The 17,699-nt window shown below is 42.6% G+C and overlaps 1 protein-coding gene across 2 annotated transcripts; it reads left to right on the plus strand.

The window, feature by feature from the left end:
- The first annotated feature begins 1,513 nt into the window (after positions 1-1,513).
- TSPAN19 (tetraspanin 19) lies at positions 1,514-17,482 on the plus strand. Of its 2 annotated transcripts, none has more exons than XM_081211275.1 (9): positions 1,514-1,526; positions 6,111-6,199; positions 6,298-6,370; positions 8,865-8,995; positions 11,369-11,443; positions 14,665-14,775; positions 15,287-15,430; positions 16,298-16,381; positions 17,149-17,482. In XM_081211275.1, the coding sequence occupies exons 2-9, from the start codon at positions 6,122-6,124 to the stop codon at positions 17,218-17,220; spliced, it is 768 nt and encodes a 255-aa protein (XP_081067401.1). In that variant the 5' UTR covers positions 1,514-1,526; positions 6,111-6,121; the 3' UTR covers positions 17,221-17,482. The 2 variants fall into 2 exon arrangements, with proteins under 2 accessions (XP_081067401.1, XP_081067400.1); XM_081211274.1 differs by lacking the exon at positions 1,514-1,526 and adding an exon at positions 1,809-1,917.
- Positions 17,483-17,699: the final 217 nt, after the last annotated feature.

A 17,699-nucleotide genomic window follows, 5' to 3' on the forward strand; every position in this document is an offset into this window, starting at 1 on the left:
GGAGATTCCAGCCAAATATCAGAAGAATGTAGTTGTGATTCCTGCATTGGATTCCTGCACGGCCCTTTGGCCCTTCCAACTCTACAATTCTATGATTCTACATTTTAGTAGGCATGTAAACATCATGATGCTAAGCACTTCTCTAATTTTAGCTAAAAGCTCTGTTTCTAGACATGGGACACCTCTGGGAGCATGCAGTACTCTCAGCCGCATGAGAGTACCTCTGTGAGTTAGGAAGGGAGCCAAATCAGGCAGGTGCTAAATCATGAAGAATCTAAGTTTCCTCGCTTCAGAAATTCTTATACAGGTGAAACTCAGAAAATTAGAGTATTGTGGGAAAAGGTCATTTATTTCAGTAATTCAACTTAAAAGGTGAAACTAATATATGAGATAGACACAGACTGTGGAAACTTTTGCATCTCATTTGAAAACCAAGGACCTAGAGTCTGGAGGAAGAATGGGGAGGCACACAATGCCAGATACTTGAAACACAGTGTGAAGTTTCCACAGTCTGTGTTGATTTGGGGACCCATGTCATCAGCTGGTGTTGGTCCACTGTGCCTCATTAAGTCCAGGGTTAACGCAGCCATCTACCAGGAGATTTTGGAGCACTTCATTCTTCCTTCCACAGACGAGCTTTATGGGGATGCTGACTTCATTTTCCAGCAGGACTTTGGCACCTGCCCACACTGCCAAAAGTACTAAAACCTGGTTCAATGCCCATGGGATTACTGTGCTTGATTGGCCAGCAAACTTGCCTGACCTGAACCCCATAGAGAATCTATGGGGCATTGGCAAGAGAAAGATGAGAGACATGAGACTAAGCAATGCAGAAGGGCTGAAGGCTGCTATTGAAGCTTCCTGGTCTTCCATAACACCTCAGCAGTGCCACAGGCTGATAACATCCATGCCACGCCACATTGAGGCAGTAATTGATGCAAAAGGGGCCCAAACCAAGTACTGAGTACATGTGCATGCTTCTACTTCTCAGAGGTCCAATATTGCTCTATTTGCAGTCCTTGTTTTGCTGATTTCATTTAATATTCTAATTTTCTGAGATTGCTAATTTGGGGTTTTCATCAGCTGTACACCATAAACATCACAATTATCTCACTTTGCATGTCATGAGTCTATCTCATATATTAGTTTCGCCTTTTTGTTTTTTTCATTAGGTTATTCTAGTGTGTCATTACTGAATGCTCTTGCTTCATGATATTTCTTAAGTAATATCACCCATGGGTTAATAAGTTTTTTCCCTAAATTTTATTTCAGCAAAGTATCAATTTCAAAACATTCCGAAGACTAGGATAACATTTACAGAGAGTACAATAATAAAACATTTTGATTTTTTATTTTGATTTTTTTAAAAAGCTCTCTTAAGAAGCCTTGGAGAATATGTGTGAAGTTATGTATATGAGAACTGAACTGAATCCAATAAACATTGTTTTCTTACCTTTCCCCCTATATAGGAGTCTCACTAGTTTTTTTAAAAAGTTTTTTTTTTGAGGTTGGGCTTCATGTGCAAGGTAAGTTGTAAGTGAGTGCACTATGGGAGACTCTGGATTCTATATATTTACGAGAGGTAGAAATTAAGCCCATGTGACTAAACTTACCATTTCTATGATTTGGGCACATCACTGGATTTGTAAGCACCTTAACTCGTCTCTAAGGTTTTTTTAAATTGTAGAAAGGAGAGAAAGAAAGAGAATGGTTCTTGAAAGCAAATTAAGTGTAATGGAAGTGTCAAACAAACTAAACATCATTTACAAAGGCATGTAAATAGTAACCTCAGTAACAAGGAAGTAAATCCTTATCAACACAGCATACTGTGTGGCAAATCTAAACAGTGGAATTTGGAATTAACATTAAAATTGGAGTATCTGAGAAGAACTATATTGTGGGTTTGCTTCTTTAGAGGTGAGAGGAAAATAATATTTTGCTGTGTGTATTATCAGATAAGTGGTGCCAGAAGTTTCTTATTTGTTTTACTTATTAATAATATCTGTCAGATGTCTTATAGAACAAGCTCTCAGGGTGTCATACAAAAGGATACAATTTTTAAACCCCACAATTATTCATGCATCCACCCAGTTTGATTTGCTTAAAACATTTTTGTTAAGCCAATCCTATCCAGACATGCAAAAATTATGTGTGCTTTATCCATTTCTAGCTACTGTTGAATTTCAGTCTTTTCAATATTTTAAACGCCTGTCTTTAACTGTTGGGGTTTTTTTGGGGGTGGTGGTGGTTATATTTTGATGTTTATTTTACATTTCATAAACCACTTGCAATCCAACAGCATGTAACATTAAATAAATAAATAAAGTCATTAAGATCCTCACTGGAAGAATCTGCTATTCCAAATATATTCTTACACCACTCTCTATAATGTTGCAAGAACTTACACAAAGAGTTAATCCTAGGACTGATTTGCTCCTAGAACATGCTTTCTAGGCACAGGTGTGGGATTTCTAGGTCAGTGTCCAAGCAGAGTCTCCCCCCCCCCCCCGCCGCCGCCCTATGCTTTCCCTGGGAAAACCAACATTTTACTCCTAATTTGGAACAAAGGGCAATAACCGGAAAACCTGGTTGCCATTTGCTCTGATTTTGTGGTAAAATGTGGGTTTCCCCAGGGAAAGTGGTAGAAGAAGGAAAAACCCTGGAAATCCTAGACCTGTGTCTAGATTTTCAGTTGAGGTTTAGGTCCTGTTCTGTCACAGAAACTGCTTTGATCACCCTGTATGATCATGCCTTTGTCGGGAGAGTGACACAGGGGAAATGTGTATCTGTTAATTCTGCTTGACCTGTCAGTAAGAAAGACAGAAAATTGGACTGCGGAAGACTTTATGTCCTTAAATATTTTCTGTGTTAGTAATAATAATAATAATAATAATAATAATAATAATAATAATAATAATAATTTATTATTTATACCCCGCCCATCTGGCTGGGCCTCCCCGGCCACTCTGGGCGGCTTCCATAAAAACCAAAAATACAATAAAATATCACCCGTTAAAAACTTCCCTGAACAGGGCTGCCTTAAGATGTCTCCTGAATGTCAGGTAGTTGTTTATCGCTTTGACATTTGCTGGAAGGGCGTTCCACAGGGCGGGCGCCACTACCGAGAAGGCCCTCTGCCTGGTTCCCTGTAGCTTTGCTTCTCACAATGAGGGAACTGCCAGAAGGCCCTCAGCGCTGGACCTCAGCGTCCGGGCAGAATGATGGGGGTGGAGACGCTCCTTCAGGTATACTGGACCGAGGCCGTTTAGGGCTTTAAAGGTCAGCACCAACACTTTGAATTGTGCTCGGAAACGTACTGGGAGCCAATGCAGGTCTTTCAAGACCGGTGTTATATGGTCTCGGCGGCCGCTCCCAGTCACCAGTCTAGCTGCCGCATTCTGGATTAGTTGTAGTTTCCGAGTCACCTTCAAAGGTAGCCCCACGTAGAGTGCATTGCAGTAGTCCAAGCGGGAGATAACCAGAGCATGCACCACTCTGGCGAGACAGTCCGCAGGCAGATAGGGTCTCAGCCTACGTACCAGATGGAGCTGGTAAACAGCTGCCCTGGACAAAGATTTGACCTGTGCCTCCATCGACAGCTGTGAGTCCAAAATGACTCCCAGGCTGCGCACCTGGTCCTTCAGGGGCACAGTTACCCCACTCAGGACCAGGGAATCCTCCACACCTGCCCGCCTCCTGTCCCCCAAAAACAGTACTTCTGTCTTGTCAGGATTCAACCTCAATCTGTTAGCCGCCATCCATCCTCCAACCGCCTCCAGACACTCACACAGGACCTTCACTGCCTTCACTGGTTCTGATTTAAAAGAGAGGTAGAGCTGGGTATCATCCGCATACTGATGAACACCCAGCCCAAACCTCCTGATGATCTCTCCCAGCGGCCGCATGTAGATGTTGAAAAGCATGGGGGAGAGGACAGAACCCTGAGGCACCCCACAAGTGAGAGCCCAGGGGTCTGAACACTCATCCCCCACCACCACTTTCTGAACACGGCCCAGGAGGAAGGAGCGGAACCACTGTATAACAGTGCCCCCAGCTCCCAGCCCCTCAAGACGGTCCAGAAGGATGCTATGGTCGATGGTATCGAACGCCGCTGAGAGATCCAGCAGAACTAGGAAACAGCTCTCACCTTTGTCCCTAGCCCGCCGGAGATCATCAACCAGTGCGACCAAGGCAGTTTCAGTCCCATGATGAGGCCTGAATCCCGACTGGAAGGGATCCAAATGGTCCGTTTCTTCCAGGCGTGCCTGGAGTTGTTCGGCAACCGCTCGCTCAATCACCTTGCCCAGGAATGGAAGATTTGAGACTGGGCGATAGTTGGCCATCGTGGCCGCATCTAAAGATGGTTTTTTAAGAAGCGGTTTAATAACCGCCTCTTTCAGCGGGTCTGGGAAGGCTCCCTCACGGAGGGAAGCATTCACCACCCCACGAAGCCCATCGCCCAGTCCTTCCCGGCTAGCTTTTATAAGCCAGGATGGGCAAGGATCCAGGAGACAGGTGGTTGGTTTCACTCGTCCAAGCAGCCTGTCCACATCCTCGGAGGTAACAGATTGGAATTGATCCCACTCAACTTGACTAGACAGAACTCTAGCACTCTCCCGCCCCGGCCCTGCTCCCACGGTGGAGTCTACTTCTTCCCGAATCTGAGCGATTTTATCTGCAAAAAACTTTGCAAAATCATTGCAGGAGAACATGTGGCCCGTACTGGGCCCCGATGTTGCAGGTGGTTCCGCTAAATTGTGAACCACCTGAAAAAGTCTCCTGCTGCTGTTTTCTGCAGATGCAATAGAGGCGGTGAAGAAATTCTTCTTCGCCGTCGCTATCGCCACTTGGTAGGCTCGACGTTGAGCTCTAACCTGTGTCCGGTCAGATTCGGAATGAGTTATCCGCCACCGGCGCTCTAGCCGTCTCAACGATTGTTTCATTGCCCTCAGATCCGTGGAAAACCACGGGGCTGTCCGGGCTCCATGCAATCGGAGAGGGCGCTTCGGAGCCAAACAGTCAATAGCCCTGGTTAACTCCACATTCCAGCGGGCCACCAGGGAATCAGCTGAAAGGCCATCAACATGGGATAAAGCATCCCCTACCACTCTCTGGAAACCATTTGGATCCATTAAGTGGCGGGGGCGGACCATCCGAATTGGTCCCACCTCCCTGCAGAGGGGATGGGTCGCAGAGAAGTCCAGTTGCACCAGGAAGTGATCTGACCATGGCACTTCTTTCGTTTCGCTTTTACTTAGTGTCAGATCACCAACATCCATAGAGGTAAACACCAGGTCCAAGGCATGTCCACGGCTATGGGTTGGGCCAGACTTATTCAGGGACAGCCCCATGGAGGCCATGCTTTCCACGAAGTCCCGAGCGGCCCCTTGTAAGGTCGTGTCGGCATGGATGTTAAAATCCCCTAGGACGACCAAACTAGGTGTCTCCAGGAGAACATCCGCCACGACCTGAAGCAGCTCGGGCAGGGAATCCTTGGTGCAGCGGGGAGGTCGGTACACCAAAAGGAATCCTGTACTGCCCCTATTGCCCAACTTCCAGAACATGCACTCAGAAAACTGGGTCTTCCCAATAGGACGCCTGGTGCAAACTAATGACTTCCTAAAAATCACTGCAACCCCCCCTCCCCGCCCACGTGACCTGGGTTGCTGTGCGTAAGAGAAACCTGGTGGACAAGCAGCGGCAAGGACAGGCCCATCTGCTTCATCCAACCAAGTCTCTGTTACACATGCCAGGTCAAACCCTCCATCCATGATCAAGTCATGGATGGCAGTGGTCTTATGAATCATTGACCTGGCATTGCACAGCAACACCTTCAGGTCATGTGGGTATCCCTTGCTGATTCTAGTATCCATCCGGTCAGGACCAGACCCGGAGGCAGGGATAGTCCTCAGACAACGACTAAACCTGCCTCCTCTGTAATGACATGGTCTGGTCTTAGCGTAACTCCTCCTCCTACCCGTGATCACTGAGATCGGTTGTCCCAGTTAGAAAACATGGATACATTTTACTGGCAATATACATTTAAAACTAATGTGAAATATGCATTTCAGTTTTATATAAATATCACAATGTGCAACCATTGTTTCCAGGTGCCATTTAAATGAAGAGCAAAATGAGACGAAGTGAAAAACTCTTCATACTAAAATACTTCTTAAACATCCTCAATGGAATTTTCTTGGTAAGAAGTTTTCATGTACTGTTAGACAGGAATTAAACATTAACTGTAAGTTCTGTAGCATAATTCAGATACAAACAGCCATTATGTGTTGCTTTCAGGTGTTAGGTCTTCTGCTTGTGACTTTTGGTCTTTGGATGTCGCTAGACAGAAACAGGTTTTTCAGACTTTTGCGTAAGTATAAGCGCCTGCCCAGAACTTTCTCTAACCTTTAAAGGAAAGCGTATTCTATTTGCCCATTAAAATGTTGACTTCCCACAAGATGGCAGCATTGCCTTAGAACATTTACTGTACAAAGCCAGGAATCAAAATATCAGTCTTGTTGTCATGTTATGATGCCCTTCATTATACAAACTTGAAAGAAAGCAAATGGCTTGAACTAGAAAATTGTAAAGCTGTAATACTTGGATTTATACTAATTTAGCCCCATTGGCTTCAATATACCAACCATCCAACATTGTGAACGGTTTGCTTTTCCAGCATTTAGGTAGAAATCAATTCAGTCATTCTGAAAAGAAAAAAAAACCATCATTCAAACTGGTGCACATGTTACAGCCACTGTGTGGAGGCTGTTTTATATCACTTCATATTGCAAACTATTTGGCTCAACTCATCACAAGTAACAGATAATTTTCTCAGTGCCACTGCAGCAATTGAGAAGAGTGTTATTTATGGTGCACAACACAAAGGAGCAATAGTGTGTACACTGACTCTTACTGCAGGGTCAGTATTATATAGAACACAGTTATACGGGCTATAATAAATAGTAGTACAGTAATGGGCTGATAGTAGGGAGTTCTGCCAAAGTCAAAGTCTGGCTATTTGATAGCTAGTTATATTATAGCTAATATACACAGGGTAGGGCAGAGGTGTCAAATTCAAGTGGACTGGAATGGCACATCCCCGACGCAATAGATGCCCAGATGGCACATTCGTGTGTGTGTGTGTGTGTGTGTGTGTGTGTGTGTGTGTGTGTGTGTGTTCCACCACAATTCATAACTTTTAAAATGCACTTCACTCTTTTACACCTGGCTTCTAATTTAGATTGATGGTGTGATATTGTAAGTTAATTGCAACAACTGGTGGTTGATTGCACTTTGCCCTATAGCGAGATGGCATATAAACATTGTTTTTACAAAATTAGATAATTGCGATTACACAATATGCAGTATAATCAGCTTTTTTCGGTAGGTATCGTGGTTGTCCTCTAACAGATTCCCTATCGTGGCTCCATCTTAATAGATTCGGTTTAGGCTTGTTTTAGAGACCACAATTTTGCTTACTTTATTGATGTTTTCAAACCCTTTAAAAATGTTGATTTTGATGTAGCAATGAATCACAACTTCAAATACACTTTTATCATATGAACTGTCTGCTGACACACTACTCTGCTGCACAGTATAGGGTACATTTATGTTATCATCATAGGATAACTACCACTGAATTGTCCAACCTTGGTGCTTTTTTGTTTAGTTTTTCCCAGCTTCAAAGAATGAATTGGGTCACTGAGAGTTCAGTTCCGAAGCCTGGCAAGACGACATAGTCTTGATTTACTTCTCTTTCATCTTAGGATAAGTGATCATGTAACTAATAGCAGGGTGGATTTGACAGCTTCACAGAGAAATAGTTACCTCTCAGGGCTTTGGCAGTTGAATTTTGAACTAGTTGGAGTTTGGACCATCTTTAAAGGCAGTCCTACTCTGAATGCAATTAGAGAATGCAACACTGTGGCTGCAGTTGGTATACCAACCAAAGCTGAAAAAACACATACCTGGTTTTGGTGCTACCTGGGCTTCCCCAACCAGCACCAATTGCAAGAGCATTCCCAAACTGCAGATATTGATTTTTTTTTGGGGGGCGGCGGCACTATCTAGAAATAGCGGTAATCCTTCTTGAGCTGGAATCTACCAACCCACAGCATTATCTTCCCTGGAGTTAACTTGTTTCCCCTCATCTATACAAGAATTGCCTCCAGGTTGGTTTAGGGTTTCAGTAGTGTGACTACTAGTGGTTGGATAGTGTTCTCGAAGCTACTAACATGAGTTTGACCAAACTGCGGGAGGCAGTGGAAGACAGGAGTGCCTGGCGTGCTCTGGTCCATGGGGTCACGAAGAGTCGGACACGACTAAACGACTAAACAACAACAACAAGTGTGACTACTGTTAGTAAACATGTGTAGGCTTTAAATATATATATATCCAGGAATTCATGAAAGTAAGATTTATTTTCTCAGAGACAGCAAACTAGGATAGATATCTCTAGAATGGATAACCTAATACAATGGTACCTCAGGTTACAGACGCTTCAGGTTACAGACTCTGCTAACCCAGAAATAGTACCTCGGGTTAAGAACTTTGCTTCAGGATGAGAACAGAAATTGTGTGGCAGCAGCGGGAGGCCCCATTAGCTAAAATGGTACCTCAGGTTAAGAACAGTTTCAGGTTAAGAACGGACCTCCAGAACGATTTAAGTTCTTAACCTGAGATACCACTGTACAGTATCAGGAAAGGATGTTCTTGCACAGGTCAGTCTATGTATGCAATTTCCCGTGTTTCAGAGTAGCGTGTAAGCAATTTCACATATTCACTTATGGCTATAGACATCCTGTTTTAAGTGTCACACATTAAGCATTTAAAAATACAAAATACATTTTTACATTTTTTTTTAGTATCCACAGAAGGACATTCAGTGGCAGATTCTGTTTCTCATATGCTGCTTGCCGTTGGATCCATCATTGTTTTTATTGGACTCTTGGGATACTTAGGAAGCATTCGAGGAAACAGGTGTTTAGTAGCTGTGGTAAGTATAACTTGTGAAAATCCTTAGCACAAAGTTGTTGCTTGCAACACACACTTAGCTTTCCCCACAACAATCCTCGAAGTGGTTTAACCTTTGAGATTGTTCTGCATCCCAAAGCTGATAGAGTGATACAACATGCACAAGAATTGATGGGATCTTACTGCATGTACACAGGGATATATCCTTAATAGAATACTGTATTTCAAGTGCTCCAGCACAGAGAGGTTGAGTGCTTAGCCTGCAGAGGAGTACTGTACAGAAAAGGAGCAAAAACTGTTTAGACTCAGGGCAAAGTCTAGAGATGCCGCTTGCCAATTTGACTTTGGCAGTAGCTCCCACTGAAGTCTCAAGGCAAAATCAGAAGTCTTACTACAGGGGGCAGTAAAATTGTTCAGAGTCTTTTCCCACTTTGTCTTGGAACTGGTCAGATATTCATCTATAATGCAAGTCCCCTCTTCACCAGGTAAATTCTGGACTTGTTGGGAGGGAAGTCAGATGCTAAGTTCAGTACTAAAATCTCATCAAATATCTCATCAAGTCTTTTAAGCGGAGCTTTTGATTCCAGTCTATCTTGGATTTAAAATCATTTTTACATCATGAAACTGTTCTTAATCTTTTGTATATATGATTTCCCCCCCCCCCCCCGTTGATTAGGATGATGTGTGTGTGTGTGTGTGTGTGTGTGTGTGTGTAAAATCAGAAGTGATTCAGAATCCTAATCAAATAATTAAATAAATATTTAAAACCTGGGGAAGATAAAAATATATTTGGCATTAAAAAAGAGGGTAACATAGAAGCCCAATGAGCCTTCAAAGGACGAGAGTTTCAAAAATGGGGTGCCACCACAGAAAAAGCCCTTAGGCTTGCTTCTTTCCTTAACTAAGTGGGCAGGATCACCCAGAGGAGGGCTTTTGAAGAGTATTGCAGCAAATGAGTGTGTTGGTAAGGGGTAAGGCCCCAGGCTATGCACAGTGGCAAACGTTGGGGTCTCAAATTTCAGTAGTGCCCTGTGTGATGCCAGAATTCTTCCTCTGCTTCTTGTACTCCATTCTAAATAATAGCTGAGGCATCCCCTGGCACCCCCGAGGCTCAGCACCCGGTGCAGCTGAACTGCTAAAACACTCCCCTAAATCTGTCTCTGCTATGTAGCCCTTAAAGGTAACAAAAAAGTTATATTGCTTGTCATCTGTGATTTAATGGGATCTATTCAGTGGGCGTCCATAATATTCATGCAACTAGGTTACAGGATTCTAAATCACAATGACTTCCTCAGTTTATTACATTTTCTACACAATATTGTCATTTGAGCATTAGTGAAATGTGATTTCTCTGAATCAGATGTGAGAAAAAACACCTGGAACCTGTGCAACAAATGAGTAACACCTGTACAATTGTTGCATTATAAACATTTAGCAAAAGAGCAGCTTATTGTTTCAATCTATCTGGTCATGCCTTGGACTCTACAAAACAACAACATGTCTAACAATGACACAAGAAACTATGTGTGTCCAAAAGGGTGTTCAGTGGAGGTAAACTTCATTCAAGACCTTTAAACAGCTTGGTTAGAAAACAAAGGCTCTGCCCAGATTTCTAGCTGGAAGGGAAGATTGTTTCTTTGTGGAAGCATTTTTAATACTTTACAAAATCTCTGTAAAGAAACGAATGTATGTACCAAGGCGCTAGGATATCTTATGGAGATGCTCATACTACTGCTTTGCTTTTCACTGCACATTTACTCAGTCAAGAATAAGGTTCTCTTTCTTTGCTGCCAGGCTAAGATTTGGGTTCAGAACACACTCATTGACAAATGAAGTCATTGCATTGCATTGTAAATATGTACATGCTTGGGGAAAGGCAAAATTGTGATTTAGAATGCTGTAACCTAGTTGCATGAATACTATGGGCACCCACTGAATAGATCCCATTAATATATGTATAAATGTACACAGGATATGGTATCTTGAAATCTGAATTTCCAATTGGAATGCTATAGCTTAGTGGTAGAGCATGTGGAAAGTTTCAGCTTCATTTCCCAGCATCTCCATGTTGAACTGGGAAAGTTCTCAGGAGATGCACTACCAGTCGATGTAGATAAGTCTGAGCTAGATGGGCCAAGGGGTCGACTCACTATAAGGCAGCTTCCCATATTCTTTCTACATTCCTAACATGATAGCACAATTCATCACTCAGCAACTGGTGCTCAGCTATAAAGCTGGTATGTTTTACAATGATGACTCATTCCTATAATACACATAAATTCTTGCAGGTACCAACATTTCTAGTAACTGAAATTCCTCTCTATATTAATCACACAGAGCTTCTTAATGCCATTTTGTGCAGCTTTCCTAGTAATAGGTTTATTTTTATTTTCAGTACATGGGTCTTCTTGTTCTTGTCCTTGTTATCCAAATGGCAATACTTGGGGTCCTATATACAGGAAAGGAAATGGTATGTACCTTTTATTTGCCCAAAAGTATATTGTGGCCAAGTGCACAGTGCCCTGGAACCATCCTACGCATGATCATGCAGAGGGATTCCAAGCATTCCACATCATTTACTTGTCTCAAGAGTATGCATGTATCTGAAAAAGAAACCTTAACAGAAAGATTGCTTATTTATTTATTTGCACCATTTATACCGTGTATATGTATATGCCTATGGGGGTATGAAGGGAGAGATAGTATCTCTATTGGGGGACACACCATGCTGCTTTTGGGGTAGTTTGTCCACCTTTGGTTAGTTTGTCCACCCTACACTCAGCTTTCACCTGTGGCTCCTGGAAGCTGTCAGCATTTGACACCCCAGGAATGGCTTTGACTGATTGGCTGATCCAAGTGAGGATAGCCGATGGGTCTCAAATCCTTAGTGATTTAGAGGTTTCTCCTCCATGCAAAGACAGGCTCCAGTGGATTGAATGGATGCAACTAAGAGTGGATACAGTAGTCAAGAAGGTGGTTTCTGCATGTGTTGTAGAGGGAAGTGAGGGGCAGATGCAGACCTTCCAAGTGTTCCTATTTTTCAGGGATGTCCCTGATTTAGAGAAACTGTCTCAGTTTCTGATTTGATCCTGGAATGTCCCGCTATTCTGTAGAATGTTCTCCTGTTTTCATTGGAGAAATGTTGGAGGGTATGGAGCTATCTGACCCCCTGAGCCATCTGAAGGCAATCCTGTATGGAGATTTTTTAAAAAAATGTTTAATGTTTTATTATGTTTTTATATATGTTGGAAGCTGCCCAGAGAGGCTGGGGCAAGATGTGTGGGGCATAAATAGTAAAAATTATCATTATGGAATGGAACGTCCCTATTTTCATTAGAGAAATGTCAGAAGGTGTGCAGATGTAGCTCACCAACCTAGCAAGGTAGCCCATCTAAGAGAAGAAAAACTCTGATCCTAAACCTCCACAGCCTTTTGGGATATCTTCAGGCAAAGAAAAGGCTAAGGAGTAAACCCTACACAAATCTGAAGTGGAGTCCCTAAGCCGGTTGGATGGTTCCTTGCACACCTCCTTCCGGCAACTCCTGCAGCCATGCTGGTGCCAAATATATTGATCTGCTTTCCTTTGGGCCACATCAGGGAGGTGGAGAAGGAGGTCTTCTCATCTGGGCAGCCCAGGACCTCCATAACACTACCCAGGCTTGTGCCCTGGAAGGCCATTTCAGTGCTGTTAACACATCAGTTTGACTTCATCCCTGGAGGCACAGTCCATTGTATCTTGAAACAGATGGTTGGCAACAAATTATACAGCGACCCAGAATAACAACTCATACAGAATGCAACAGACCAGCTGCTGACGGGGCTTCTCATCAGCAATGTATTACACCTCTGCTTTGGCTTCCTATATACTACCGAGTCAAAATCAAGGTCTTGCTGTAAGAAAATAAAGCCCTGAATAGCTTGGGACCAGCTTCCTAGAGGGATCTCATATATGCCAGCCTAAGCTTTTCATTCAGCTGGAGAGGTACTAATTAAGGATACCACATGATATTTGCCTGGCTTCTACATGACAGTGGACCTTTGGGGGTGTCCACACCTAGGTTTTGGAACCCCTTGCACAATAATATTAAGCAAGTAGAAGGTATCCAGGGTTTAGTGAGCATTTGCTGTCAAATGCACACACAGAGAAGGCTGGCGACATGAGCAAAGCTCTTTAATGGGACAGTAACCCCAAAGGGGCTTGGCTCTAGCTGGATTGTACCTATCGCTTGTGAATGCTTGTTGTTAAGATATAAAGACTGACATGTGCAATAGCTTAGCCCTTCTGCTATGGTGTATGCGCACAGGGTATATACACAAACTGTGGCTTACAGAAAGCTGTGTCATCTGTTTCCATTTTTAAATAGGTATTTTAACAGCCCTCAAGTTTTGGCCTTTCAACATGCAAATCACATGCACTTTGTTGATTCTGTTTCCCTTGCCTGGTGGCTACTTTGAGACTGGGTCACTTTATTTTAACCCCCCACCCTTTTTTGCTTTCTTCTTTTCAGTAGTCTCCTTGCTGGCAGGAAGGGTGTCAGCAGCCTAGACACAGCCTGCCCTGGGGGGAAGCAGACTAGCGGCTAAAAAGGGGATGTGAAAAATATACAGACATTAGACAACAAGATGAAAGCAGGGGGAGAGATTTCCGAAATGTGAAAGCTCTGGAACTCTCATTCTAGAACAGCTGCATGCAGGCCTGAGCTCTTCGATTCGTGTTTATTTTCATTTCCCTTGAGAACTGTAGGATACAATGAGCATGAGTAGAACTGAAAGTCTGTCTGCATACAAAAACTTCTTTGTCTAGATATTCATTGACTTATACCATCATGAGGGCAAGTGGTGGCTGCTTGAGCTCTGTGTATATTTGCTTCCTGTCTCTGATGAGCCAGTCATGAGCACTGGCATCACTGCGCAGGGTTCAGCTCTTTGACCACAACGGAAAACCACCTGAATTTTTTTGTGGTTCTGGCATGTGACAAACATATTCCTTCTGTGTGCTGAGAGCTGTGCACAGTTGGCTTTCCATCAGCAGGAGTCCATGCAACTTGTAGGCTCAGTGTTGTCGCTTGAGGAGCTTCCATGTGGTGAACTTTCCTTGGAGAGGCTGCAAACTGACTTTCAGCCTACCTTCGGTGAGTCAGAAAGTGTTGCAGCCTGAAGCTCATACCAAAGAGACCAAACAGATAGATCACAGCAGCACTCCCACTTCGGAGTATAGGTATCATGGATCTATATTCCCATACAACACTGTTCGTCTATAAGTGAGGGATAAAATGGAATCCTGTGTAGATGCACTCTTATGCACTCATTCTCTAAACAGCAGGTGAACTTCCTATGGAAGAAAGATGATTTTTTTCGTCCCTTCCACTCTCAGTATTCAGTGTGTGATCACCTTTTGTCGAGAGCAAAGGATATCAAGGGGACTGCATTGGAAGTGCTGCTTGCTCAGCTCCTCCTTCTGAACATAGCCTTAGTATGCATGTATATACTTCTAAGGAGCTAGAAACATTGAAATCAATGGCAGTCTAGCTCCATCCCAGGCTCTTTTTAACTGTATGTAATGAACAATTGACTCCACTTTAAATGTTTTAGAATGCCACTGATTGTCCATAGCAGATGACTGCAATTTTCTTAAAAGTGAAGAAAAAATGATGACACACTAATGGAATTATTAACACTATTTGTAAACAGGCCAATGACTTGTGGAGAGTTCAGATGGATGAGCTTATTTCTAACTACGGCAATAAACATCTATCTGCAAAGGAACATCAGTGGACTATTTTGAATAATATTCAGCGTATGGTAAGTCATAGTGGTAGAAGACCAAGCAAGCACATTGTTTTCTGTATCAGATGAAATGCCTAAATCCTGCAGTGCTTCCTTTCAAAGGTCATTTAGCATACGTTACTGAATGGAATTTTTAGCTGAAGCTGGCTAAGAAATCTGAAGCATTACTGCGGTGTAATTCTTTGGGAATCTAAAGTTAGATTAGCCATTGTGCTGCCTGCTTATAGGAAGCTGCTTTCTTCCAATAAGCTGTTTGTAAAAATTTAAAAGACATAGATTACACAGGAAGTGCAAAGTCTCTGGTGCATGCATGACCTTTCTGTTTCTTCCTCTCCTTCCTCATATCTATAGGAAATTAAACCCCATAGCAGTGCTCTGATTTTCTCATCACTTGGGGAAGTAAGAAGAAACTCCTGTTTTAACAACAGGGCTTCATTGTTGATTTTACTTTACTACTTTATCATGCAACTTGACATGACTTCCCTTTATATTACTCATAACACTGAGGACTTTTCTCCTTCTCCAGCTCCACTGTTGTGGGCGATACAACTCCACAGACTGGAAATGGAATAAGAATAAAGAACATGCAAATCAAGTACCATGTTCTTGCACAACATCTAACATGGAGAAGTGGTTTTGTGATGCACTGAAAAACGCAACATATACTAGGGTAAGCGTACAATGTATTGTAAGGCATGTTTCTGTACTCCCAGTAGAATTTGAAAAATTTCTTATGTATCTCAGTGTGCTTGAAATGCTAGCTGCTGCTCCTGATGAAAGCAAACACTACTTGCAGCAGGGGCTGGCTGTATTTGGAATCTTCTGTAATAATATGGATTGTTCCTTTACAGCTGCAGCTGTACATGCCCAAAGCTGATGTCTTATGATGTCAAGTGTAGGGCAGGCCAAATTGAAACCCCTGGCCGAACTGGGACCCCTGGTGGACCTAATTAGGCCCACAGGCTGGAGCTTTCCCATCCATGCTCTGTATCTGGAAAGGCTCATATTTGAAAACTGCTAACCAAGAATAAAAAGCAGATTACCTAATTCTAGCCAGCATCCTGCTTCCTATGACAGCCTATAAGATGCCTATGAAAAGTCCACAAGCAGGACACACACATTCTCACCCTATACATGAGCATTCTCCATTCCTCTAGTAAGTAACGGAATACATTTGCTCTTTGGCATTTCCCCCACCCCCCAAAAATTGTTGAGCCCTAGGTAAAAGATAATAATTGAGTGTAACTTGAGAAATAAACAGTTACAGTTGTGCCTCGGAAGTTGAATGGAATCCATTCCGGAAGTCCGTTTGACTTCCCAAACATTCGGAAACCAAGGTACAGCTTCCGATTGGTTGCAGGAAATTCCTGTAGCCAATCAGAAGCTGCCTCGGATGTTTGGATTCCAAAGAGCGTTCACAAAATGGAACACACACTTCCGGGTTTGCAGTGTTCAGGAGCCAAAACGTTCGACTCACAAGGCATTCGACTTCTGAGGTACGTCTATACTTCCATTTAAATATCACTTTTTCCCTCAGGGTTGTGAAGAAGATATTAAGACGTGGTATGAACAAAATACATGGCTATTACTTTCAATCAATACTGGATTGCTAACGGTAGAAGTAAGTGTGTTTTTCGTTAAATGACAGTGACTCGTTTTTTACAGGACACTTAAGTAAGGTGTGTGTCACACATTACCTTCACAATAGATGGTGGCTATTTTATTTCATTTTTCACATGTGGGTGCAAAATTGTATTACACCACATGTGGACAAAAATTCCAGTCATGTGTATGAAATAGGTACATATTACAGAGAGTTGGGACTCCATACTGAGTCTAAAACAAGCTGATAGTGAAGAGACCTTCAGTGGTTTGTTCTCAACATAGGGCTTAAAGATGACCTGGAAACTTCAGCTGGTGCAAAATGCAACAACTGCATTAACTGCCAGTTTGTTTCCAGGTCCAAATCAAGGTGCTCATTCTAATATTTAAAGTTTTAAATTACTTAGGCCCCAAATATCTGAGAGATGGCCTCCTTCCCTACAGACCTCAGAGGGGCCTCTTTTGGTAGTTCCACCATCCTCAGCATTGGGCATTCTCTGTGTCAGCCCCTGAGTTGTGGAATTCACTCCCCACAGAAGTACATTTGGCTTCTTCACTATATAGCTTTTGGCAAATGCTGAATACACACCTCTTTAACCTGGCCTTTGACACCTGAGATGTATGTTTTCAGGACCCACCCGATTCCTGTGAATGTAATCTCTTTTGTGTGTTCTTAATTCTGACATTTCAATTGTTGTAACCTGCCCTGGGAACTGCTGTTACAGAGTGGGTTACAAATATTAATAACACCATGGGCATTTTCTCCAACTTTTGCTACCTTTTTAGGTGCTTCAGTTCGTAGCAGCAGGCTGGCTCTTCAGAACAATGAGGAAGAATATGGTTTTGCCCAGGAATTAGCAAAAGGCTGCGTCATCATTGCACTAAGCATCTTGTACTCTACTACACAGTTTTCAGCTTCATGTGTGCACACATTAATTACAATCTTGTAAAATGATTGATTTTTCATATTAAACGAAATAATGTTTGTGGTGGATCTGTGTTTGCATCACGTCTGACACTTAAAAAGAATATTTCTTTCTCCCTAGTTTTACTGAAATAATTTAGCTAACTGCAATAGGTAGCAATTATTGGCTAATTAAACAATCCATGGCCTTTTGAACTGTGTGGTGTGTGTGTTATTTTTGTTGTTGTTGTTACTATGTTACGTATTTTTGTGTTTTTATATTGCAAATCACGCTGTGAACCTCAGATGAAGGGTGGTGTAGAAAGTTAGTTAGTTAGTTAGTTAGTTAGTTAGTAAATATTTGTGTATCCCTGTGAACATGAAGTGCATCTCTCTTAGTTCATCCCCAGTCAGAATGCTGACTTCCTCATCT

This window comes from Podarcis bocagei (genome assembly GCF_964188305.1).
Source record: "Podarcis bocagei genome assembly, chromosome: 10".
Classification (NCBI taxonomy): Eukaryota; Metazoa; Chordata; class Lepidosauria; order Squamata; family Lacertidae; genus Podarcis; species Podarcis bocagei.